The sequence below is a fragment of the Trachemys scripta genome, chromosome 25 (genome assembly GCF_013100865.1).
Source record: "Trachemys scripta elegans isolate TJP31775 chromosome 25, CAS_Tse_1.0, whole genome shotgun sequence".
Classification (NCBI taxonomy): domain Eukaryota; kingdom Metazoa; phylum Chordata; order Testudines; family Emydidae; genus Trachemys; species Trachemys scripta.
Window position 1 is genome coordinate 6,316,822 of NC_048322.1, and position 26,145 is coordinate 6,342,966.

General features: G+C 61.7%; 1 protein-coding gene across 2 annotated transcripts in view; it reads right to left on the reverse strand.

Annotated features, from left to right (window-relative positions):
* Positions 1-26,145, reverse strand: part of DNAH2 (dynein axonemal heavy chain 2) — a gene marked incomplete at its 3' end in the record, with an annotated part of 47,106 nt that overhangs the window by 17,035 nt on the left and 3,926 nt on the right. For both annotated transcript variants that reach the window (XM_034757085.1, XM_034757086.1), the window contains 21 exon segments: positions 89-253; positions 330-446; positions 1,046-1,215; positions 1,763-1,904; positions 2,035-2,151; positions 2,626-2,836; positions 3,550-3,689; positions 4,512-4,644; positions 5,531-5,670; positions 6,315-6,475; positions 6,564-6,731; positions 7,198-7,347; positions 7,580-7,710; positions 8,045-8,130; positions 8,747-8,935; positions 9,199-9,303; positions 14,161-14,385; positions 15,022-15,220; positions 24,052-24,143; positions 24,513-24,665; positions 25,773-25,931. In XM_034757085.1, the coding sequence (XP_034612976.1) occupies positions 89-253; positions 330-446; positions 1,046-1,215; positions 1,763-1,904; positions 2,035-2,151; positions 2,626-2,836; positions 3,550-3,689; positions 4,512-4,644; positions 5,531-5,670; positions 6,315-6,475; positions 6,564-6,731; positions 7,198-7,347; positions 7,580-7,710; positions 8,045-8,130; positions 8,747-8,935; positions 9,199-9,303; positions 14,161-14,385; positions 15,022-15,220; positions 24,052-24,143; positions 24,513-24,665; positions 25,773-25,931 (3,153 nt within the window).

Sequence of the window (26,145 nt, forward strand, 5' to 3'; positions counted from 1 at the left end):
GCCCCCTGGCCTGGCTATGGCATTGCTGTACCCGACCCCCTGCCCCCCAGATCCTCCCCACTGGGATCCCTGCCCCCAGCCCCCGTACCTGCACCGTCTCCTCCCAGCGTGCCTTTTCCCCAGCCAGCCCCGACACCAGCTTGTCAGCGCGGTCCAGCTTGATCTCCATCTCCTCGGAGCGCTTGCGCAGGTCCTCCTTCTGCGCCAGCTTCTCCTCGTACTCCTGCTTCAGCCGCTCCAGCTTCTCCGCCACCTAGGGAGGCAGAGCTGTGAGCCCCCCAGCGCCGTGCCCAGCCCAGCGCCTCCCCCTCGCCCCTGGGCACACCGACCTCCCGCAGCTTCTCCTGCGCCTCGGCCTGCGACGCCTGCTTCTCGGCCAGCTGGGCCATGGCGGCGTTCATGCGGGCACGCTTGGGCTCCACCACCCGGTATATCCGGCCGTACATCTGGGGGGGGACAGCGAATGGTGAGCCCCCTGCACAGCACTGCCGCTGGCCTGGGAGAGGAGAACCCTGGAGTCCTGCCCCCCCCAGCTCTAACCACCAGACCTCACTCCCCTGCCAGAGCCGGGAGAGAACCCAGGAGTCCTGCCCGCCCCCAGCTCTAACCAACAGACCTCACTCCCCTGCCAGAGCCGGGAGAGAACCCAGGAGTCCTGGCTCCCAGCCCCCTATGCTCTAACCCACCAGACCCCACTCCCTTCCCAGAGCCAGGGAGAGAACCTGACATTTGTTTCTCTTTCTCCTTCTTGTCTTCTGAGTTTTCACTCACAGCCATCGTCCTGCCAAACCTGGCACTCCCCTCCCCCAGCATGGCACCACTTGCCCTCAGCCTGGCACTCCCCTCCTGCCACCTCCCCAGCTCCCTTCCCCTAACTGTGGCTGGTCCCTCCGCACCCCAGCTCCCTCCCCATGCCTGTGGCTGGTGCCCGGCCCCTCCCCTCCCCTCCCCTCCCCAGATCCCTCCACCTGCCCGTGACTGGTGCCCGGCCCCTCCCCTCCTTGGCTGGCACGCCTCACCTGCCCCACCCGCGCCAGCCCCTCACCTCCATGGCGCGCACCCACATGCAGAGGGACTTGGCGGCGAGTGAGACGCGCCCGATGATGTCAGGCTGGAAGTCGGGCTGGGAGCAGTACCCGCTGATCTTCTTCAGCACCTTGTCCGAGATGTTGTCCTTGTCGAAGTTGATCAGCTGTTTGATGAAGGTGGCTTCTCCTGGGGGGGCACCGGGATCAGGGGGGGCAGGGCCTGGGGACTGGCACACGCTGGGCACAGCCTGCCTGGCAATGACCCGCGAGGGGCAACCCGTCTCGGGGCCCAGCAACCCTCTGGGTGCCGGGCAGGGCCCTGCCTGCTCCTCCAGGCTGCTGCTGGGATCCCATTGCACACGGAGCAGCAGGACAGGGTGCCCACGGTGCCCACCTCACCCACTTCCCCCCAGCCCAGTGCCAGCCCTCAGCTCCCCCTGCACTGTCTTCTGCGCCCCAACCACTGCCCAACTCCTCTGCCCCCCAGCCCAGCACCCAGCCCTCAGCTCCCCCTGCACTGCCTCCGGCGCCCTACCCACTGCCCGCCTCCTCTGTCCCCCAGCCCATCGCCCGGCCCTCAGCTCCCCCTGGACCGCCTCCTCCGCCCTAGGTACTGCCCTCTTGCTCGCAGGCTCCACCCCTTAGTTCTCCCCCCAACCCCAGGCTCCTCCCCCTCAGCCCAAGCCCCGCCTCCCTCGGTCCCCCATCTGCCCTGGCCCCTCCCCACTCTTCACCCAGCTGCCTCTTGGCTTCAGCCCAGGTCGGCTCGTTGCCGCGCAGGATCATGACGGCCTGCATCACCGTCTCCACCAGCGTGGGCGGGCGCCCGTAGGACTTGATCTCCGTCATGTCCTTCTTGTTGAGCGACTCCAGGGCCTGTGAGGGCGGGGAGGCAGGTTGGGGAGGTGCCCGAGGGGAAGGGCCCCGCTGCCAAGGGCTCTGGAGCACCACCCGCAGGACAGACCCCAGAGCCAGAGCAGCTGGGTCCCACCCCTTTGCCCGTTACCTTCATGGCCTCCTCCAGCGCGGGCAGCGCCTCCTCCAGGTCCTTCTGGGCGTTGTCAGCCAGCGTCTTGCACTTGATCTCCTCCGCAGCGATCTTCTCGCTGTTAGCGCCCACCGTCTGGGGAGAGGGGCCAGGCAGGGCAGCCGTGGGGCAGGGGCTTTGCCGAGTCTCCCCTCCTGCCCCACGCCCTCACCGCGCGTCTGGATCCGGGACCCCCCACGCCCGTCAGCCCGCGTCCGGATCCGGGCCCCGCACGCCCGTCACCCTGCGTACAGATCCGGACCCCCCGTTCCCATCACCCTGCGTCCGGATCCGGGCCCTCCATACCTGTCAGCCCGCGTCAGGATCCAGGCACCCCGTGCCCATCAGCCCACGTCCGGATCCGGGCCCCCTGCACCCATCAGCCGAAGTCCTGATCCAGGCCCCCCCCATGCCTATCAGCTCGCATCCGGATCTGGCCCCACCGTGCCCGTCAGCCCATGCCTTGATCTGAGCCCAGCGCCAACCCCCACACTCAGATCCAAGCCTTGCCCCTGCACCCATCAGCCTGTGCCTGGATCCGAGCCCAGCCCCTGCCCCCGCCCGCCTCACCTTCTGCTGCTCGTCGGCCTCTCTCTTCTGCCGCACGATGATGACCAGGTACTCCTCGCACTGCTTCTGGAACTCCGCCACCTTCTTCTTGGCGTCCTCCAGCTCCAGCGACATCACCTCCACCTTGTGGCGTGTCTCGTCGATCTTGGAGAGCCCGTTGCGCAGCTTGTTGGCCTGGTCCGAGAGCTCCTTGCGCTTCTCCGCCAGGAGCCTGCGGGAAGATGGCCCCGGGGCCCTCCCACCTGAGCCACGCCCCGCAGCGCCGGGCGGGGCTCTCTGCCGGGCTACAGCCCCCACGATACACCAGGGACCCCTCTGATGCATCCCCAAGAGGGGACAAAGCAATGCCTCATGGGAGATGTAGTCTGGCTGGGGCGCCTGCCTAGAGAGGAGGATGGGAGCACGAGGCACCCGAACTACAACTCCCATGAGCCACTGCAGTGCCCGTTGCCAATGAAATATTTCAATCCGGGGCTGAAACGACATTTGCCATGGGAAACCCGCCCCCCCTTTTCCCATCAATTCTGGGCCTCAGCCCAGGGGATGGGGCTACCGGAGCCTGGCAGACCCCCTCGGCTCCCCTGCCCCCGGGGAGACCCCTCCGCGTCCGGGCAGACCCCCTCGGCTCCCCTGCCCCCGGGGAGACCCCTCCGCGTCCGGGCAGACCCCCTCGGCTCCCCTGCCCCCGGGGAGACCCCTCCGCGTCCGGGCAGACCCCCTCGGCTCCCCTGCCCCCGGGGAGACCCCTCCGCGTCCGGGCAGACCCCCTCGGCTCCCCTGCCCCCGGGGAGACCCCTCCGCGTCCGGGCAGACCCCCTCGGCTCCCCTGCCCCCGGGGAGACCCCTCTGCGTCCGGGCAGATCCCCTCACGCTCCCACCGGTATCCCGGTGGCCAGCCCGCGGGACCGTGAGGCAGGGACTCACTTCTTGTAGCCCGAGACCAGCTCCAGGTAGTTGGTGGGGGTGACGTAGTTATGGCGCCGGAGCTCCAAGAGCATCTTCTGCGAGTAGGAGGCCACGGACCAGTGCATGGTCACAAAGATCCTGGCCACTTTCTTGTGGATCTGGGGAAGCAGATGGGTCCGGGTCAGCAGTGGGGAGGGGCGCCCAGACTGGGAGGGGTTGGTGGAGGGGAGGGGGCACCACCAGGGGCCCTGCACCCCCCTTGAGGGAGAAGATGGGAAGGGACCAGCTTTCGAGTAACCGATGTGTCTGCAGGGGGCACGGAGATGCAGCCACCTCTGGGGAGAGGCATGGCTGGCTCCAGGAAGGGGCGCGGATGGACGGTTGGCTCCGGGGAGGGGTTTGGCCAGTGATGGCGGCTCTGGGGAGGGGCACGGCGGCTGTCTCTGGGGAGGGGTGTGGCTGATGATGGCAGCTCCAGGGAGGGGCGTGGCGGCTGGCTCCAGGGAGGGGCATGGCCGGTGATGGCGGCTCCGTTGAGGGTGGCCGGCTGGCTCTCAGGAGGGGTGTGGCCGGTGATGGCGGCTCTGGGGAGGGCGGCTGGTTGGGTCTGGGGAGGGGTGTGGCTGGTGATGGAGGCTCTGGGGAGGGGCACGGCAGCTGGCTTTGGGGAGGGGTGCAGCCGGTAATGGAGGCTCCGGGGAGGGGTGCGGCGGCTGGCTCCGGTGAGGGGTCTGCTGATGATGGAGGCTCCGGGAAGGGGTACGGCGGCTGGCTCTGGGGAGGGGCGCCCAGCTGGAGAATCCTGGGTCCGGTTCGAAGCCCAGGGGAGTCTGGGAGGCCGAATGGGAACCCCGGGGCTGGGCTGCGGCCGGGACCCCAACTCCACGCCAGGCCGACTGACTCTGAGCACCGGCTCCCCCGGACAATCTCCCAGGGGGCCCTGGCCTGCCCCCCCAGCACACCCCGCGTGCGGCTCTCACCTCCGGCAGGCCCCCCAGGTCCACACCCTCAAGGTACTTCTCTGCTACCTCCAGCAGCGCCTGGCGCGGCCACTCCGAGAACCAGTCGATGGTGGTGCAGTTCACCAGCGCCGGGTACTGACGGATCCAGTTCCTGGGGAGACAGGGGGGGTGCCAAGCTGAGCACTCCCACACCTCTGCCCCTCCCATCCTGCCCCCCATCCCTGGCCTGCTCCCACCCCACCCCCCAATTCTGCCCTGCCCCATCCCATCCCTGCCCCACTCCCGCCCCGCCCCCATTTCTGACCTGCCCCCTCCCATCCTGCCCCTCATCTCTGCCCTGCTCCCACCCCCTCCCACCCCTGCTCCCTCCCGCTATGCCCCATCTCTTCCCTGCTCCCACCCCACCCCCCAATTCTGCCCCGCCCCATCCCATCCCTGCCCCACTCCTGCCCCTGCCCTGCTCCCGCCCCGTCCCCATCCCTGCCCCGCTCCCACTCCCGCCCCATCCCCATCCCTGCCCCGCTCCCGCCCCGTCCCCATCCCTGGCCCGCTCCCACCCCTGCCCCGCTCCCGCCTCATCACCGCCCCTACCCCGTTCCCACCCCCATCCCTTCCCTGCTCCCACCCCTGCCCTGTTCCCGCCCCGACCCCATCCCTGGCCCGCTCCCACCTCATCACCACCCCTAAACCCGCTTCCACCCCCGTCCCTTCCCTGCTCCCACCCCTGCCCTGTTCCCACCCGTCCCCATTCCTGCCCCTCTCCCACCCCTGCCCTGCTCCCAAATCCCCCCTGCCCCATCTCCATCCCTTCCCTGCTCCCACCCTGCCTCCATCTCTGCCCCGCTCCTACCCATGCCCCATCTCTACCACGCTCCCACCCCACTATCTCCCTAGCTCCAGCCCCCCCACAGCTGTGAACTCCTAGCTGTGCTCCCCCCCCCCCCCCCCCGCTTTAGGTCCTGGCTGCCGGTGACTCCTGAGCTGCCCACCAGGGGGCGCTGTTTCTCCAGACAGCAGCGCAGCTCCGGGCCCCTCACCTGAAGGGGTCCCCGATGGGGCTGAGGCAGACCACCACGTGCAGGTTGTTCCGCACCCTCTCGATCAAGTACCCAAAGAGGCTGTCGGCCGTCTCGGGGATACCATCGGCTCGGGCTGCATCAAGGATCATGGACTGGATCTGGGACATAAGGGAAGTGTCTGCAGCTGGGCACGGAGTCCTGGGCACTGCCCCCTACAAGGGGCCCACCCACCCTCTCCAGCCACCGTGGGCAGCACCCACGTGCCGGCTGCTGGGGGCGGGGGAATTGGGACAGTTCCTCCAGGGAAACAGGGGCAAAACTGCACATCAGGCCACAGCTGTGTGTAGGAGCCCAGGGCCAGGCTAGCAGGGGCTGCGGGTCGGGAGTGAAGGCCACCAGCAGAGCTGGGGGGGGCAGGGCTGGGCTGGCAGGGGCTGCGGGTCGGGAGTGAAGGCCACCAGGAGAGCTGGGGGGGGCAGGGCCAGGCTAGCAGGGGGCTGTGGGTCGGGAATGAGGGGCACAAGCAGAGCTGGGGGGGCAGGGCCGGGCTGGATAGGGCTGCGGTCGGAGGTGAGAGGCACCGGCAGCGCTGGGAGGGGGGGCAGGGCAGGGCTGGGCTAGCAGGGGCTGCGGGTCAGGAGTGAGGGGCACCGGCAGCGCTGGGGGGCCAGGGGGCTGCGGGTCGGGAGTGAGGGGCACTGGCAGGGCACTCCTTCGGCACAGCTGTCGCAGGGAGACCCCTGGGCCCTGCCAGCCCCTCGCCTGTGGTGCCCCCCAGCCCGGTGCTGGCGCACGCTCGCACCTCCTCAAACTCGTCGGCCTTGTAGAGGTTGGGCACCTCCCCGGAGCTCAGGATGTTGTTGATGTCCTCCAGGAAGGAGTCGTCCATGATCTGCGTGTCCACGAAGAGGAAGGTGGTGGGTTTCAGGTCCACCCCCGCCTGCCGGTACAGCTTCTTGATGTCTGTGGGGAGAGGCCGGGAGGCCGTCAGCTCCCGGGGAGCTGGCCACGTGGGAGGCCGAGGGCCGGGAGCAGGTCGGGGGGCACTCACCGTCTCTGAACTCCTGCTTGCGGTAGTGCTTGGTCACCTCGATCTGGAAGGTCTGGTCCTCGCAGATGGAGGAGGCCAGGCGTGCCAGGCTCTGGCGCCCGCTGCCCCCGATGCCCACCAGCAGCATGTTTCCGCGCGGCTGGCCGATCACCCGCACGATCCGGGTAACTGCCGGGGGAGCCGCTGGTCAGAAGGGGGCAGCCCGGAGCTGGAGTGGGCTGCTGACCGGTAGACCAAAAGGCTTGCATTGCATGCTGGGATTTTTCCTCCACCAAAAGTGGAGGCTGCAGTCAGCTCCCTCCATGGCACCCAAGGTGGGGTAAAGATTTAACTCCGAGAGATCTCGAAGAGCAAGGGGCCAGGACTCCTGGGTCCCATCTGCCATTCCACTGCTGCCCTGAGCGGTGTGCCCCGGTTTCCCACGTTTGGGGAGGCGTGTGCGGCCTGCTTGGTCACGTGGGGCTCCGTGTCGGTTCACTCAGGGGCAGAGCAGGTTCTGGTCTGCAGCCAGGTGCCAGGGCTGGGCTGGCGATGGGGAGTGAGGGGCACCAGCGGGGCTGAGGGGGGAGCCATGGTGGCACCTGGCAGGGGCACAGTGCGGGAGGCGCCGCCTGCCCCGGCCAGCGTCACTCACTGTGTTCGATGGCATCTCTGAAGAGCACGAGCTGCATCTGCACCACGCCGGGCGTCTGGTTGTACTCGTCCAGCGCCCGCTCCATCTCCAGCTTCAGGGCCGACAGGTCCACCAAGTCCTCGTACACCCGCGGCTCCCGCATGAAGTCCCCTGGCCGGCAGGCAAGAGGAAGGGTCAGTGCTCCCTGTCTGGGTCACCATCCAGCACGGACCCCAGGAGTCCTGGCTCCTAGGCCTGAGTCCCGCTCTAACCACTACAACCCTGCCCTCTCCTCCCAGAGCCGGGGAGAGAACCCAGGAGTCCTGGATCTCCCCACTAGCCCCAGAGCGGGGGCTTGGCAGTGCCAGTCAGACCGCCAGGCCCAGCGCCCCGCGGCGCTCACCGAAGATGGGCGGGCACTTGCTGGGGCAGAGGTTGTGGAAGGTCAGGTCGAAGAAGGAGCCCAGCTTCTCGCTCAGGAGGGCGACGAAGGAGTCCTTGTCGGCCGAGTCCACCAGGCGGTCGGAGAAGACCCTGCCGAGAGAGGGGGCAGGACTCATGTGCTGGGGGTCGCCCCACCCCCAGGAGCAGGGAGAAGCCAGGCCCCACGTGGGAGGAAAGGGGGGGGGGCGTCATCTCACGGAACCCCCGATGCCACAGGAGGACCCAGGAGGCGGGGCGCGGCGTAGCCGGCCGTGGGAGAGGGGAGATGCCCGCGGGCACCGGGATGGCAGTGCCCGGGAGGCTGGAGGCGGGGCGCGGCGTAGCCGGCCGTGGNGGAGGGGAGATGCCCGCCGGCACCGGGATGGCAGTGCCCGGGAGGCTTGAGGCGGGGTGCGGCGTAGACGGCCGTCGGGGGAGGCTCTACCTGAAGCACTCATGAATCCACAGGCGGGTGAGGCTGGGCTTGGTATCGTGGAAGTCCTTGTGCGCCCGCAGCATGCCCTGGAACACCTGCGCCAGGGGCAGAGCCTGAGCCACCGGCTGGGGACCCTCCCCCATCCGCCCCGCCCCCCCAAGCTGAGCCAGCCAGTCCCCGCCCTGGGGCCGGATGGGAGCCAGCGCCCCCTAGAGGGGACAGGCCCCTGCCCCATTCCCCGCCCCCCTGAGCCAGCCAGTCCCTGCCGTGGGGCTGGGTGGGAGCTGGCACCCCCTAGAGGGGACAGGCCCCTGCCCCATTCCCCGCCCCCCTGAGCCAGCCAGTCCCTGCCCTGGGCTGGGTGGGAGCCGGCGCCCCCTAGAGGGGACAGGCCCCAGGCCCATTCCCCACCCCCCTGAGCCAGCTATTCCTAGAAGTCTCTCGCCCAGAACCCGTCTGCGTGTGGCTGCTCCTGTGATGGGCAGGACAGGGACCCGACGTGCAGGACACACTGAGGGGCTGGCACTGGGCACCAACACCAAACCTCTGCTGGATTCCTCCCTGTGCCAGCCCCGCTCTTGCCAGGGGCCTTCTGTGCCCCCAACCCCCATGTGTGGGCACAGCAGATACTGTGAGCGGGGCCCCCTGGCTCCATGCTGGGCTCCGGGCCCAGCTCTGACCCAGGGGGCGAGCGGGGCACCAGCCGGGTACCTTGGAGATGTCGCGCAGGTTGAAAAGGTAGTGGATCTTGGCGGGCGTGGGCAGGAACTTCTGCACCACAGCGTGGTACAGCTCGACCGTGGCCTCGGTGGTGACGTTCCCAAGTGGCTTCACCGCCTCCTCGAAGTTCTGCAGCTTCTGGTTGAGCATGGTGCCGAAGATGCGCCGGATCTGCGTCTCCTGCGGGGTGCCCAGAGTGGCACCTAGCGCCAGTTGCTCTCCACCCCGCCCGCCTGTGGGTCCCCCTGTTCCCAGTGCAGGAGAGAGGGGACGCAGCTGACTGGGCTGTGGGCATCCTGGGGGCTGAGAGGCCTGGCACCCACCTGCTCTAAGGAAAGGGTGCCCAGGGGCAAATGGCACCGGGGAGAGGGGGCCCCAAGGCCCAGCTGTTGCACAAAGCTGCTCTGACTCTGCTGTGTGGCACGTGGCTAAGCCGTCCTTACCGTGGGGAAGGTCATGTTGATGAGGTTGAATCTGCTCTGAAGCCGGCCGGATATGACGGTTCGGCCGCCTCCCGGGGGGCCCATGGCCGCCATCAAGAACATGTCCTGAGGGGAGACAACCAAAGTCAAGCGAGGCCTTTCTTCTCCCCCCAGCTGGAGGGGCCTGCGGCGCAGGAGGGGCGGCACGGCTGCCGCATACTAATAGCACTGCAGCGGCAGCACCCGGCGCTGACGTCTGCTGTGGCCCACGCCAACTAGATTCCGGGCACAGGCGCCCACCTCAGCAGGTGCCCTGTCCGCATGGACTGTTGGAACGACCTCCCCACAGCGCAGCCGCCATCCTCACCAGTTTTTCCCACCAGGATGGGGGGGCTCTTAAGTACCCGTCCCAGGAGGGGATGGGACAGTTCTCTGGCCTGTGCCAGCGCACCTGTCCCGCTTTGGAATCCATCCAGCTAGTACCCGGAGGAGAGCAAAGCGCTGCCCTGGGCCCCGGCGCTGCCAGCTGCCCCGGCCTGCAGGGACCCCGCCTCCGCCGAGCTCCCCCGACCTGAAGGGGGGACACGCTGAAGAAAGGGGGCAGGCCCAGCAGGTGACACAGCTGAGCCCCTCCCCGGGCAGCGAGCCACGCAGCGCCCGGCAGAGAGGCGGCACCAAGGGGGCTGGGGTTGGCACAGCTCAGTGCTGGGTGCCCCCCCCAAATGAGACTGTGCAGAGACCCTGTCACGGAGTATTGGGGGACTCAGGGCCCTGCACCCCCGGCTTCCTGCGATTCACCATGACTCTCAGCCAGCCAGTAAAGCAGAAGGTTTATTTGGATGACAGGAATACAGTCCAAGACAGGTCTTGCAGGCACAGACAACAGGGCCCCCCTCAGTTAGGTCCAGCTTGGGGTCCCAGGGCATGCCAGCCCACCCCCCTTGGGGGGTCAGAGCCATCTCTGCCTCCCAGCCATCTCTCCAGCCTGCTTCCAGCACTCTCCCTTCAGCGACCCCTCCCACAGCCTTTGTTCAGTTTCCCGGGCCAAGGAGTCACCTGGCCTCCACCCCCTTCCTGGGTTCTCATGTTACACGCTCAGGTATTCGCCTTCGGGCAGACTCCCATCCCCCAATGCAGACTATCCTAGCCACACTCCCCTGTCAGCATTCACAGACCACAGTAAGAACAGTCCCAGTTCGTCACATCTCCCCCCTTCGAGACCGAACTTAGCAGGGTCACTTTAGCCAGTGACCCGGGGAAGTTCGAACCTACCCCCGTTCCCATGGATGCCCCCGCATCCCTCCCATTCCTTGGTGAGAATTACACCAGGCCCCTCCAGTTTCACGCCCCCCCTTAGGTCGGGGGTGCTTGATGGCACTCGCAGTTCGCATGTGGGAAGGTTTATGCGGCCTGTGCCCTTTTCCCACCCCCATACCTCTGGGGTTCCAACTGGGCTGTGGTCTTCTCCCAGCGCTCCAGTCTGGAGGTCTGTGCTTTGGGCTCTCTTGGTTTAGAGCCGCCCTTTTAACCTTGGCCACCCTCCGGAAAGGATCCTTTATGCTGGGCAAGGGTCCTAAAGCTGTTTTCCCCTTGTCCCAGGCCTTCCTCCCCCTCTGACAGGGGTCACAGGATCCGCAGTACTGTCGGACAGTAACAAAGACCCCAGGCCAGTAAAAGCTCCGTAGCAGCCTCTGCTGGGTACGCCAGGTTCCCTGGTGCCCTGAGAGGGGAATGTCATGGGCCCGGCACAGCAGCTGGCGGCGATACTTCTGGGGTACCACCAGCTGCCTCCTGATCCCCCCTGACTCCATTTTCCCTGGGGGAGCCCATTCTCGGTACAGGAACCCCTTCTCCCACAGGAACCTTTTCCGGCCACCTCGTCCCATGGTCTGTACCGCATTGAGGTCGGCCAGGTCCCTTATCTTCCGCAAGGAGGGATCTCTCTGCAACTCGGCCTGGAACTCAGCAGCTGGGACAGGGATGGCCACCTGCTCTTTCTCGCCCGCTGGGTCTGAAGCTGCAGCCTCCCTGAGCCGTGTCCCTGGGCGTTCCCTCCCCACCAGGTTAGGGTCCTGCGCCTCAGGCAAGGCACCCCCCCCAAGGCCAGGGCGCAGTGCCCCTCGCCGGCTCTGACTGCGGGTCACAACCAGTGCCTTTTGGGGGTTGCTTGGCCAGTTCTCCAGGTCCCCCCCCATCAATACCTCAGTGGGCAAATACGGGTGTACCCCCACATCCTTGGGGCCCTCCTTGGCCCCCCACTTCAGGTGTACCCTTGCCACGGGCACTTTGACTGGTGTTCCGCCCACCCCCGTCAGGGTCAGGTAGGTGTTGGGCACCACCTGATCTGGGGCCACCACCTCGGGCCGGGCCAGCGTCACCTCTGCGCCCGTATCCCAGTATCCATTGACCTTCCTCCCATCCACCTCCAGGGGAACAAGGTACTCTCTCCGGAGGGACAGCCCCGCGCCCACCGTATAAACCAAAAACCCTGAGTCTGGGGCATCCAGCCCCCTAGAGGAGCTGGCCTGGGGCCCTTCTCTCTCTTGAGCAGTTGATAAGCTGCCAGCCCCTCTTGCGTGAGAAGCCTGCCCCTCGTCCGTCTGGGCCTCTACCAAGTTAACCCTATGCGGGTTCGGTCTGCTCAGTCTGTCCTTGAGCTTGGGGCACTGGGCCCGAACGTGGCCTCTTCGGCCGCAGTAATAGCAGCTCATGTCCTGTGGGTCCCCTCGAGCCGGTCGGTTGTCCCTGACGCTGGGCATTCCCCGTGGGAGGGGATTCCCCATATTCCCCCTTTGGGAGGTCCCAGGGTGACTCTCTCTCTGCATCGCGGCGGGCCTGTTCCTTTGGGGCTCCTCCCTGCCACCCCCTGACCGGCTCTTTACAAACTCATCAGCCAGCTGCCCGGCGTGTCGCGGGTTCTCTGGCTTTCTGTCCACCAACCACAGCCTCAGGTCGGATGGGCACCGCTCATACAGTTGCTCCAGTACCAGCAGTTTAATCAGGTCCTCCTTCGTCTGGGCCCCACCAGCCCACTTGCTGGCGTATCTTTCCATGCGGACGGCTAGTTGCAGATATGAGATCTCAGGGGTTTTATCTTGACTCCGGAACCTTTCCCGGTACATCTCAGGAGTCAGCCCAAACTCACGTAGCAGGGCCTTTTTGAATAGTTCGTAGTCCCCTTTCTCTGCCTCTCCCAGTTGGCGGTACAATGCCACGGCTTTGGGGTCCAGTAAGGGGGTAAGGACCCGGAGTCTGTCCGCGGGATCAACCCGGTGCAGCTCGCAGGCCGTCTCAAAGGCCTCCAGGAAGTCATCCATGTCCTCCCCCTCCTTGTATGGGGCCATGATGCACTTATCAAAGCTCCGTGCAGTCCTGGGTCCCCCCTCACTCACCGCAGCCGGGGGTTCGCTGCCCTTCAATCTCGCCAGTTCCAGGTCATGCTGACGCTGTCTCTCATTCTCCTCTCGCTGTCTCTCTTTCTCCTCCCGTTCACGCTGATGCTGTCTCTCTTTCTCCTCCCGTTCATGCTGACGCTGTCTCTCTTCATGCTGTCTCTGTTGTTCACGATCCTCCAGCTCTCTCAGTTTTAGCTCTTTCTCCCATTCCAGCCAATTCCGCTCCCCGGATGCCGAACGTCGCCGGGAGGATCCTCTGCTGGCCGGCGAGCTTCGCCGGGAGGGTCCCCTGCTGGCCGGGGGGGTCACGGCGCCTTCGGTATTTGCTGGGCTCCTCCCCACCCTTCCCCTAGGCATAGGAAGGAGGGGTCTCGGGAAGCCCTCAGCAGCCGGCTGACCACTCCCAGCTGGGACAGACACTGGTGCCTGCGCTGCATTTGCCAGGCTGCTTCCCTGAGACACAGGGATCAGTTCATTCGCGCGATCTTCCGCCTCCAGCTGGGCAATGAGCTGTTCTTTGGTGAGCCTCCCAATGCGCAGCCGCCTCTGCTTGCACAGCTCCACCAGGTCGCTCTTAAGCCGCTTGGCATACATCTTCCTGCTGGCCACTCACCGGCCTGTGTGCTCACAGCTCCCCACAGTTCCCAGGGGGACCCCTAGTGTGCCAGCCCTTCTCGAGGTCACCACCTCTCTGCCAGGGTCGAGCTGCAGACTCCTCCGCCCCTGGGACCACTCGCTGCGATCCCCCCGGGGGACCCTGTTACTGCAAAAGTCCTTCTCGCTGGTCACACACTCCCAGGGGTAATAACCGTCTCTCTCTCACTCTTCAGCACGCCTGGTCCCCGTCAATCCCCCTTCGTTTTACTGCTCCCCAGTCACTTACTGCAGGAAGCGCCGTCCACGGGGTGCAGTAGATCCCACCGCTGCCACCAGTTGTCACGGAGTATTGGGGGACTCAGGGCCCTGCACCCCCGGCTTCCTGCGATTCACCATGACTCTCAGCCAGCCAGTAAAGCAGAAGGTTTATTTGGATGACAGGAATACAGTCCAAGACAGGTCTTGCAGGCACAGACAACAGGGCCCCCCTCAGTTAGGTCCAGCTTGGGGTCCCAGGGCATCCCAGCCCACCCCCCTTTGGGGGGTCAGAGCCATCTCTGCCTCCCAGCCATCTCTCCAGCCTGCTTCCAGCACTCTGCCTTCAGCGACCCCTCCCACAGCCTTTGTTCAGTTTCCCGGGCCCCGGAGTCACCTGACCTCCAACCCCCTCCTGGGTTCTCATGTTACAAGCTCAGGTATGTTCCCTCGGGCCGACTCCCATCCCCCGATGCAGACCATCCTAGTCACACTCCCCTGTCAGCATTCCCACACCCCAGCAAGAACAGTCCCAGTTCGTCACAGACCCCTCGGAGAAGTGTTTCCAGGGGCCGAGCCAGCCGCCCGTCTGGCTGCAGAACAGTCCCTGGGAGGACGTGCCCGCCCCGCCGGCCACCCCCGAGACGCAGCAGGTGTGAGCCATGGGGCTCGCAGCCCAAGCCCCAGAGGGAGTCAGACGGGCAGCGACGCAGACCGGCAGTGCCGGGCTCCTCACCTTGATGTATTTGATGGTTTGCTTCTCGCGGTCGTACCAGAAGCCGTAGTCGATCCAGAGGCGCAGCAGCTCCAGTGGGGGCTGGGAGCCGAAGGCGTCCTTGGCCGGCATGTTGAGATCATCCATGAAGGTGATCATGCTCTTGCCGCCCATGGGCACGTAGACCCCCTTGGTCCTCTTCTCTACCCGGCTCTCAATGATGTTCTGCACATTGTTGGATGTGGTCTGGAGGCGGGGGGGGACGTGAGGTTGAGCAGGGACCTGAGTCCATGGACAGCAGGGGGCTTGTGGCTCCATGGGACGGGCCCAGGGCCCAGCCCCACCCAGGGGTCAGCCCTTCCCCGTGGGCCAACAGGCACGTCACTGGACTGAGAGTTTGGATGTGACTGCCAGCCTGTGACTACCCGGTACCTGCCCAGCCGCCAACGCCTGCCCAGCACCTGCCCAGCCTCCCCGACACCTCCCCAGCCTCCGTCTGCCAGCCACTGACTGCCCGGCACCTGCCCAGCCACCAAAGATTGCCGGGCACCTGCCCAGCCTCCCCCTGCCAGCCAGCAACTGCCTGGCACCCATTAGCTCTGGGAGGGGAGTGGGGGCTGCGGGGTTAGAGCAGCGGGGGCTGGGAGCCAGGACTCCCGGGTCCTCTCCCTGGTTTGCTCTAACTCACGTGTGACCAGAGCTAAGTCCCTTCCCCCACACATTTGCCACTGTTTCCCCTGCGTATAAAGGGCTGAGGATACTTCCCTCCCTCAAGGGGGCTGTGCCACTACATGGCTCCATCGCCCCCCTGGCCCAGCACAGGGGGCTCTCCATGGCCCTGCCCCCCTGGCCCGGCACTGGGGGATCTCCATGGCCCGTTACCTGTGCCGACATGTTGACGGTCAGCACGGCCCACTTGGTGTTGTCCAGGGACTGCAGCACGCTCTGGGCAATGGAGGTCTTCCCGGTGCCGACCGGGCCCACGAGCAACACTGGGTTCTGATTGGACACCAGGGCGTTCACCAGGTAGTTGTAGCGCACCGTGTCCACCGTGGGGACGATGATCTTATAGAAGGGGGCGCTGGGGAGAGGGGGACAGATGGGAGCATCAGCCCGAATCATAGAATATCAGGGATGGAAGGGACCACAGGAGGTATCTAGTCCAACCCCCTGCTCCAAGCAGGACCTAATCCCAACTAAATCATCCCAGCCAGGGCTTTGTCAAGTCGAGCCTTAAAAACCTCCAAGGAAGGAGATTCCACCACCTCCCTAGGTAAACCATTCCAGTGCTTCACCACCCTCCTAGTGAAAAAGTTTTTCCTAATATCCAACCTAAACCTCCCCCACTGCAACTTGAGACCATTACTCCTTGTTCTGTCATCTGCTACCATTGAGGACAGTCTAGATCCATCCTCTTTGGAACCCCCCTTCAGGTAGTTGAAAGCAGCTATCAAATCCCCCCCTCACTCTTCTCTTCTGCAGACTAAACAATCCCAGTTCCCTCAGCCTGTCCTCATAAGTCATGTGCCCCAGCCCCCTAATCATTTTTGTTGCCCTCCACTGGACTCTTTCTAATTTTTCCACATCCTTCTTGTAGTGTGGGGCCCCAAACTGGACACAGTACTCCAGATGAGGCCTCACCAATGTCGAATAGAGTGGAATGATCACGTCTCTCGATCTGCTGGCAATGTCCCTACTTATACAGACCAAAATGCCATTAGCCATCTTGGCAACAAGGGCACACCGTTGACTCATATCCAGCTTCTTGTCCACTGTAACCCCTAGGTACTTTTCTGCAGAACGGCTGCCTAGCCACTCGGTCCCTAGTCTGTAGCAGTGCAGGGGATTCTTCCTTCCTAAGTGCACTTGTCCTTTTTGAACCTCATCAGATTTCTTTTGGCCCAATCCTCCAATTTGTCTAGGTCACTCTGAACCCAATCCCTACCCTCCAGCGAATCCACCTCTCCCCCCAGCTTAGTGTCATCTGCAAACTTGCTGAGGGTGCAATCCATCCCATCATCCAGATCATTAATAAAATGTTGAACAAAACCAACCCCAGGACCGACCCTTGGGGCACTCGGCTTGATACCGGCTGCCAACTGGACCCGGCGGGCTGAGGTGATAGCCACTAAGAACGCCACCTTCCACGACAGGTGGGACCACGAACACGTGGCTAAGGGCTCAAAAGGAGGCCCCGTGAGACGGGAGAGTACCAGGTTTAGATCCCAGAGCGGGACCAGGGGTCTGGCGTAAGGGAATGCCCAATCTAACCCTTTCAGAAACCGGGCTATCATGTGATGTGAGAACACAGACAGGCCCAGCACTGGGGGATGGAAGGCTGAAATGGCTGCTAGGTGCACCCTGATGGAGAGGGCGCCAGGCCTTAGGTCTGATGGGACAGGAGGTAATCGAGGACAAGCTGGATAGGGGCGGAAGAGGGAGAGGAACCTCTATCCCTCACCCACATAGAGAATCTACAGGGCTGCCCGGGGAGGGGCAAGTGGGGCAATTTGCCCCAGGCCCCGCAGGGGCCCCCAGGAGAGCCCCGGGGTCCTTCAGTCGCTCCAGGGGCCTCGGAAAACTCTCGTGGGGCCCGGGCCCCCGGAGCTTTTTCCGCTCCGGGTCTTCAGCGGCAATTCGGCGGCGGGGGGGGTCCTTCCGCCCCGGGACCCGCCGCCGAAGTGCCCTGAAAACCCGCGGCAGGGGGTCCTTCCGCCCCGGGACCCACTGCCAAAGTGCCGGGTCTTCAGCCGCAATTCAGCAGCGGGGTCCCCCCACCGCCGAAGACCCCAGGCCCCCTGAATCCTCTGGGTGGCCCTGAGAACCTATACCACTTAGCCAGGTAGGTTCGCCGCGTGGAGGGTTTCCTAGTTTCCAGCAGGACCCTTCTCATATCCTCAGAACACCTCCCCTCCTCCTCATTCAACCACGAAGCAGTCAAGTTATCAGATGGAGCGCGGTTAGGTTGGGATGGAGGAGGCGACCTTCCTCCTGGGAGAGGAGGTCCGGGCGTAGCAGGAACCCACAAGAAGGGGCTGCTAAGAGTTGCAGCAGGGACCCGTACCAATGCTGACAGGCCCAATCCGGGGCTATGAGGATCATCCTTGCCATGTCTGACTTCACCTTCTGTAGGACCCTGCCTATTAAGGGGAAGGGCGGGAAGGCGTACAAGAGGGGCCCCAACCATGGGAGCAGGAATGCATCCGATATGGCCTCTTTGCCCTCTCCCGCTCTGGAGCAGAATCGAGGACACTGTCGATTCTGGGAGGTGGAGAACAGGTCTATCTGGGGAGCACCCCACTGTAGGAAGATCCACCTGGTCCCTCCTTGTGCAGGGACCACTTGTGTTGCTGGGAGAATACCCTGCTCAGGCGGTCTGCGAGCGTGTTGCTCTTGCCGGGCAGGTAAAAGGCCCGAAGGAGTATACTGTGGGCTATACAAAACTCCCACAGGAGCTGGGCTTCCTGGCATAAGGCCCAGGAATGCGTGCCCCCCTGTTTGTTGATGTAGTACATGGCAGTCGTGTTGTCCATGAGGACTCTGACCACCTTCCCCTGTATGTGGTGGCAAAAGGCCACGCATACCAGATGTACAGACCTGAGCTCCCTGACATTTATGTGCAAGGTTAGCTCCTCTGGTGACCACATACCCTGGGTCCTGAAATCCCCCATGTGGGCTCCCCAGCCCAGGTCCGAGGCGTCCGACACTAGATCTAGTGAGGGATGAGGCTCTCGGAAGGGGATACCATGGAGCATGTTGCTCGGGAGGGACCACCAATGGAGGTTTGCCACCGCCCTGGCAGCACTGTGACAACCTTGTCCAAGCTGTCCCTGGCCTGGGAGTACCGGGAGGCCAGCCAAAGCTGGAGGGGCCTCATATGAAGCCTGGCATGTCGCACCACGTAGGTGCATGCTGCCATGCAGCCTAGTATTTGAAGGCACACACGATAACCGTGATAAGCTTTTCACGGTTATCAGAAAAGCCGTGATGGAGGCAATGAGAGCCTTGAGCGTCTCGAACCTGTCCCGTGGGAGGGAGGCCGTGGCTACTCAGGAATCTAGCAGCACCCCTATGAATTGTATATGCTGGACTGGGAGTAACGTGGATTTCTCCTCATTTACCAGTAGGCCTAGAGCCCCGCAGGTGTCTAACAAGAACTTCACCTGCTGCTGCACCAGAGTGCGAGACCAGCCCTTGAGCAGCCAGTCATCGAGGTAGGGGAAGATCTGCAGCCCTTGCCTCCTGAGGTGGGCCGCCACCACTGCCATACACTTTGTAAATACCCTGGGGGCAGTAGAAAGGCCAAAGGGGAGGACCGTAAATTGGAAGTGGTCCTGACCCACCAGGAAACAGAGGTAGCACCTGTGACCCTCGAAAATGTGGATGTGAAAGTATGCATCCTGGAGGTCCAGCGCAGTAAACCAATCCCCCTGGTCTAGGGATGGAATAATAGAGGACAGGGACACCATGCGGAATTTGCAACGCACCAGAAACTGGTTGAGGTTCCGCAGGTCGAGGATGGGCCGAAGCCCACCCTTTGCCCTGGGGATGAGGAAATACCTGGAGTAAAAACCCTTGCCCTGGTATTCCTGAGGTACTCGTTCCACCGCTCCCAGAGAGAGGAGGTGCACTACTTCCTGGTAAAGTAGTAAGGCATGCTCCGGGGACCCGTCCGGCTGCCCAGACGGGGGACAAGTGGGAGGGGCCGAAACAAACTGCAGCTTGTACCTTTGGGAGATGGTACTGAGGACCCATTGGTCCGACATGATATGGAACCATCGCAGTCAGAAGTCCGATAAATGGTTTAGAAAAGGTAACTTATTAACTGGGTGGGGGGTACACTGGCAACAGGCTCGGTGACCCCCCTCAACAAGTCAAAAACGCCGTTTTCCCTGCCGTTTGGCCTTCGAGGCCTTAGGCCGTGGGGCCAAGCGGGATTGGCGTTGGGACTGACGTCTTTGATCCCTCTGCCGCTTAGGCAGGGGTTCATATCTGCCCTTAGCTTGCGGAGCAGAGGGTTGAGGCCTGGGTTTGTCCTTAGCAGGCAGGACGTAGAGGCCTAGCGTCTGCAGGGTAGTACGGGAGTCCTTCATCCCGTGCAGACGGGTGTCTGTCTGGTCCACGAAAAGGGCCTTGCCATCAAATATGCATTATGGACTGGAATTCTGATGACAGCCCCGAAAGCGAGAGCCACACCGCTCATCGCATGGAGACAGCGGTCGCCATCGAACGAGCGGCTGTGTCTGCAGCATCCGAAGCCGCCTGGAGAGCCGCTTTGGTGGCGGTCGCACCCTCTTCAACCAACACCCTGAACTCCTTCACCTCCTTGTCAGGAATGAGGGGCTCAAATTTGGGGAGGGATCCCTACAGGTTAAACTCGTAGCAGCTCAGAAACGCCTGATGGTTGGCCACTCTGAGCTGGAAACTCGTTGACTAATAAACCTTTTTACCAAAGGCATCAAGTCTACGAGCATCCTTGTCCTTTGGCATGGGCGCGGGCTGGCCATTCCATTCACAGTGGTGGACCGACTCAACCACTAGGGAGTTTGGAGCTGGGTGGATATAAAGGTACTCGAGACCCCTCGCAGGGACGAAGTACTTCCTCTCGGCCTTCTTGGAAATAGGCCCAAGAGAGGGTGGGGTCTGCCAAAGGCCAGTGGTGATGTTGGCAACTCCCTGATGGAAAGGGAGCGCCACACGCCCCGGTACCGAGGAGGCGAGGACATTGAAGAGGGTGTCAGCGGGCTCCTCCATCTCCTCGGCCCAGAGCTCGAGGTTGGCTGCCACCCTCCGAAGCAGCTCTTGGTGGGCTTTAAAGTCCTCCTGGGAAGAAGGAGGCGGTACCGCAACCGAATCGCACTGCACCGAAGGGGTGGGCGGCGCGGAGCCTTCAGTGGCTAACGGCACCATGGGCTCCCCGTCTGGATTCAGTGCCGGAGTCGGTGCCGGGGGTTTGGCGCCCATGAATTGATCTCGGTGCCGTGAAGGTGACGCGGGTTGGCACTGAGAAGCTCCAGCCACAGAGTGAGGGCCTGGCTGCGCAGGTGCCTGAGGCCACGGTGCCCTCTGGCACCACTGTCCCTGCCAGGGCACGGCATGGAGCAGAGGTGCATCGGGCGCCGGCAGGACAGGCTGGTCCTGCGGTGCCGTGCGGCCCTGGGAGAGATGGCTGCGCGCCGACGCTGAGGTGCGGGAGGAGCGCACGGTGCCGTAAGAGCGGCTGGAGCGGTCCCGATCATGACGACTCCTTCCCCGAGACTTTGACCTAGAGGAGGTCGAGACATATATGTCCGAGGAGCTGTCCCTGGATTCATTGCAGCGCCTGTGGCCACGGTGCCTCGGTGCCAGGGACTCTCGGGACGTGCCACGAGCATGGCGTCTGTGACGGCGGGCGCCCGAGTAGGAGCATCGGTGCCGACGGCGTCGCGACTTGCCCCTCTCGGACTTGCTGGAAGAGGAACAGCGCTGTCTCTTGCCTCCTCCTCGACGGCGCTCAAGGCCGGGAGTGGGATCTGCTCTTGGAAGAGTCCAGACGCGGAGTCGACGCGGGGCTCTAATAGGCACCTTGACCAGGGAAGGTGCGTCGGCCTCCGACACCTCCGGAGAGTGCTGATGGGCGCCCAAAGGCGGCTTTCCACGGGACCGGGGGCCCGACTGCAGTGGCGCTCCCGGCACGGAAGTGTCAGTATATCACGTGCAGCCTGAGCTGCCTCCAGTGTCGAAGGCAGGTGTACCTCCAGTGAGGCTCGTGCGGACAGGACTGGACTACTCCGCTCAGCATGAGTCGGAGGTCTCTGTCCCGGTGGGGATCGTGGGCTGCCCAACTTGGGTCTGGCCTCACCCTTGTTCTTCTCGCGGTGCCACTGAGACTTCCCTGGCTTCTTAGCTGGGGAGCAGTGCCGTGACGTCAACGGTGCTTTGCTGTGCACCGGGGAGGCAGTGCCTGGTGCCAATTCAGAACGACACACTGGAGGCGCCTCACCACGTGCCGATGACGCGGAGCCCGGCGCGGTGTCAGGTTGACGCACTGGTGCCGGGGCCAATGCCGACTCCATTAAAAGAGCCCGGAGTCGGATCTCACACTCCTTCTTCGTCCGTGGCTTGAAGGAGCGGCAGATCTTGCACTTCTCACTACCGTGAGACTCGCCCAGACAGCGAAGACACTGATTGTGGGGATCGCTTCTGGGCATAGAATTGCGACAGGAGTCGCACGATGTGAAGCCTGCGCCACGGGGCATGCCCTGAGCCAAGCACTCACGAAAGAAAGTTCAATAACGGAGAGAGATTAGTGAACCGGATACCACTAAGCTACCTACGCTGCAGGTACACTAAGCTGGAGCAAGTTCTGACTACCTTCACTGGCGGCAAGAAGGAACTGAGGGTGGGGGGAGCCCCCTTTATGGCCCGATATACCAGCGCCACTCCAGAGGTCGCAGCGACGCTCCCCCACTACGGATACTGCTAAGGGAAAAACTTCCGGCACCGGTGCACGTGGCGAGCACGCACACCTATAGTGGAATACACATGAGCAATCACTCGAAGAAGAACAATCAGTTAGACACATACACAATGGGAAATGACTGCCTAGGAAGGAGTCCTGCAGAAAGGGATATGGGGGTCTGGTGGACCACAAGCTAAATATGAGTCAACAGCGTAACACTGTTGCAAAAAGAAGGAACATAATTCTTGGCTGTATTAGCAGGAGCGTCGTAAGCAAGACACGGGAAGAAATTCTTCTGCTCTACTCTGCACTGATTAGGCCTCAACAGTTCGGGGCGCCACATTTCAGGAAAGATGTGGACAAATTGGAGAGAGTCCAGAGAAAAGCAACAAAAATAATGAGGGGTCTAGAAAACATGAGCAATGAGGGAAGATTGAAAAACTCAGGTTTCTTTAGTATGGAGAAGAGAAGACTGAGAAGGGACATGATAGCAGTTTTCGAGTACATAAAAGGTTGTTACAAGGAGGAGGGAGAAAAATTGTTCTTCTTAACCTCTGAGGATAGGACAAGAAGCAATGGGCTTAAACTGCAGCAAGGGCAGTTCAGGTTGGACATTGGGAAAAATGTCCTGTCAGGGTGGTTAAGCACTGGAATAAATTGCCCAGGGAGGTTGTGGGATCTCCATCTGTGACGTTATTGACGTAAACTGGGACCATATAGATCATTGTTGCAACCAAAGTCCTGCAGTGGCATCAAATCTTGTATAAAGGGGGTCAAATGGGGTGTCTAAGACAAGGTTATGGTTTGCTGGTTATGATTATGCTGTCTATATGTGTGTATCAGTTTTGTAGTTGAAGTTATGAATATTGGCTCTGTACTGTCTGTATGGCAAACTTATGCTATGCTTCTGGGTGACATCCCAGACAAGCTGAGATTAGCTCTGCCTAGCCTGCTTAATGGCCCATTAAGGACCATCAGCTATACATTGAGAGAAGGCAAATATGCCTTCCGACTCAGCAAAGTATGCAGGAACTGGCCCATGTGACTCCAGGCTCCATTTTGCTGTAATTTTCCACAGTAAGAACAAAGAGATGTTCTTACACCTGGAAAAGACTATATAAGGCTGATGCCTCATCTCCATCTGGTCTTCAATCCTGCTTCACACCTCTGGAGGAACTTTGCTACAAACTGAAGCTCTGAACAAAGGACCGAGGACCCATCCCAGCGGGGGATGTTCCAGAGACTTGATTTGAACCTGCAGTTTATTCTATCGCTGCTGCAAGCCTGAACCAAGAACTTTGCCATCACTGTATGGAATTGATCCCATTTAACCAATTCTAACTCTCATCTCTATCTTTTTCCTTTTATGAATAAACCTTTAGATTTTAGATTCTGAAGGATTGGCAACAGCGTAATTTGTGGATAAGATCTGATTTGTATATTGACCTGGGTCTGGGGCTTGGTCCTTTGGGATCGGGAGAACCTTTTTCTTTTACTTGGGTATTGGTTTTCATAACCATTTGTCCCCATAACGAGTGGCACTGGTGGTGATACTGGGAAACTGGAGTGTTAAGGAGATTGCTTGTGAGACTTGCAGTTAGCCAGTGGGGTGAGACCGAAGTCCCCTTAGTCTGGCTGGTTTGGTTTGCCTTAGAGGTGGAAAAACCCCAGCCTTGGGCTGTAACTGCCCTGTTTGAGCAATTTGTCCTGAGTTGGCACTCTCAGTTGGGTCCCACCAGAACCGCATCGTCACACCATCATTGGAGGTTTTTAAGAGCAGGTTACACAAACACCTGTCAGGGATGGTCTAGATACTTAGTCTTGCCATGAGTGCAGGGGACTGGACTAGATGACCTCTTGAGGTCCCTTCCAGCCCTACGATTCTATGATGGCTGGTATGACTCTACAAGGACATGTGATGTGACCACATGTCTCTAGACTCCATCTTGGGATGTCAGTAATTTTCCACAGACCAGTCTCGGAGCCAAGCTTTGACACAAAGGGCTAAAAGCTACTCAAGGGAGGGAGTGACATCATCTGGGGTTCTTCACGCCCTACCCAAGACTCCTGGAAACACCTGAGGAACAAAGACTGACCTGAGGGAAGTGTTGGACCCAGGCTAAAGGGATTTTTAGCCTGTGACTGGAGCCTGGGGATCCAAGTGTTAAGCAAGTGCAGCTTGCCCCTTAAGGATCTGCAGCCTGCTTGTATCATCTCATAGGGTGAGGATCTGCTATTCAGAGCCGATCTATGTAGTATATTGAGCTTAGTTTGCGGTTTTTGTTTATTTTCTAGGTAATCATCCTTGATCTGTTTGCTATCCCTTAGAATCACTTAAAATCTATCGTTTGTAGGAGATTCCCAGAGCGTGCGCTTCTCCCCCCAGCTTAGGAACCCCACTTCTCCTGCTCAGACTGGCTCCAGCTTAGGTGATGAGAGCCCATCTCAGCCCCCAGCAACCAGTTACTCACTTGGATGGGTACCTCCACATTTTGGGCAGCTTGTCCTCAAACGAGGCCCAGTTCTTCCTCTTGGGGTCGACAAAATACTCGTAGACGGTGTCCTGGAGGGAGCAGGGAGAGCCCGTGAGGGGCCCGGGCCTGGGAGCGCCCAACACGTGGCCAGGACAGGAGCCGGAGCTGGGGCCCATCAAGGGGATCAGGCCCTGGGCTCAGCAGAGCCTTGTAGCTGGGGACTACGGAGGGCTTGAGGTGTCAATGCCATGAAGAGAGATGGAAGCGGGGCAGGAATGGGAGGAAATGACATGGAGCTGCTCACCCTCGGCAAGCGCTGTCCCTCTTCCCTTCCCCTATTGGCCATTCCCCTCCCATCACCCTCTTGGCTCTGCTCTGGTCACAGCACCACCATTCCTCTGGGCTCCCTCGTGCCCACAGAGAGGGAGGTCGCCTGCGTGGGGAGACGTGCCAGGGACCTTGTTAGGGAAGGAGCCTTCCATCTCTCTCAGGTAGCTGTCAATCTTCTTCCTGCCCTCCTCGTCCACTGCCGCGCACACAGACCAGATCATGCTGAAGATGAAGTACATTTCCACCACTGTGGTGTAGTTCTCGCCATCTGCTGGGTTCACCTGGAGAGCAAGAGATGGGAACCTCGCGCTGAGCTGGCTTTCTAACCTTACCGCAGGCTACCAGAGCATTCCCCATAAACACGCATTGACACACCCGGAACATAGGGTGACACGGCAAGAAGTGTTCTGTATTGATGTACCCAGAACATCAGGCTGCACAATGGGAGCGTTCTAGACCTACGTACCCAGAACATCAGGCTGCATCGTGGGAGTGTTCTAGACTGACATACCCAGAACATCAAGCTGCATCATGGGAGTGTTCTAGGCTGTCATACTGGGAACATCAGCCTGCATGATGGGAGCGTTCTGGGCTGATACAGCTGGAATGTAAGGCTGCATGATGAGAGTGTTCTAGGCTGGCATACCCATACCCTGAACCCTTAAATCAGCAGCTATGATGGGTGAGTTGTAGGTTGACACACACAGAACCTTTAAACTCTGTGAATCAATCTTTGTTTCTTCTCTCCCTACATGGTACTTGTGTATCCTCCAAGCTCAGGAGGCTTTGCTGGCCAATGGTACCAGAACATAAGAATAGAACATAAGAACGGTCGTACTGGGTCAGACCACAGGTCCATCCAGCCCAGTATCCTGGCTTCTGACAGTGGCCAATGCCAGGTGCCCCAGAGGGAGTGAACCTAACAGGTAATGATCACGTGATCTCTCTCCTGCCATCCATCTCCACCCTCTGACAAACAGAGGCCTGGCTAATAGCCATTAATGGACTTAACCTCCATGAATGTATTGCCCCGGCAGTCAGGGGGACGAGAACACGGAGAGGCTGAGAAACAAGGGGGTGCCAGAGCACTAGCTACTAGGGATGATTCTTAAACCAAACTGCTACAGAAACCCCCTGCTCTGGATTCCGAAGGGCCGGCTTCCCAATTCCCACAGCTGGGTACCTCTGTTGACTTAAGCAGAGTCACTCCTGGTTTACGCCAATGGAAACACAGTCAAGGAGTGAAGCTCATGCTGATTACCATGCCCAGACACACACCAAGGGGTACCAGGGGTGCAAAGGAGCCCACCAGTGCTCTGAGCGATGGTAGCGACAGGCGGAAAGGCAGCCAATGAGAGCGCAAGGGCGGGCTCCCGCCCGCTACCTACCCCGTTCTCTGGGGTGGCCAAAGCAGAGAAGAGCTTGCAGAGTGACACGATCCCACTGTACTCAGGGATGGGGACCAGCTCCTCGCAGTTTTCCTTCTTGAAGGTCAGCATCTTGTCGATGAACTTGTCAAACATCCGCTGCAGAGCTTCCGTCTCCCCCTGAGGAGTGAGGGGCCCAGAGCAAAGCTCCCACACGGCCAGTTTGGGCTATTCCACTCCTGGGCCCCCCACCACACCCAACCTGCAGCCCCTCCCCCAGCTCCAGCCCTGGACTCCCCCTCACTCCCAACCCGCAGCTCCAGCGCTGGGCTCACACCCCCGGCTCTGCCAATGCCCCTCAGCCCAACTCCACCACCCCTAGTGCTGCACTGCG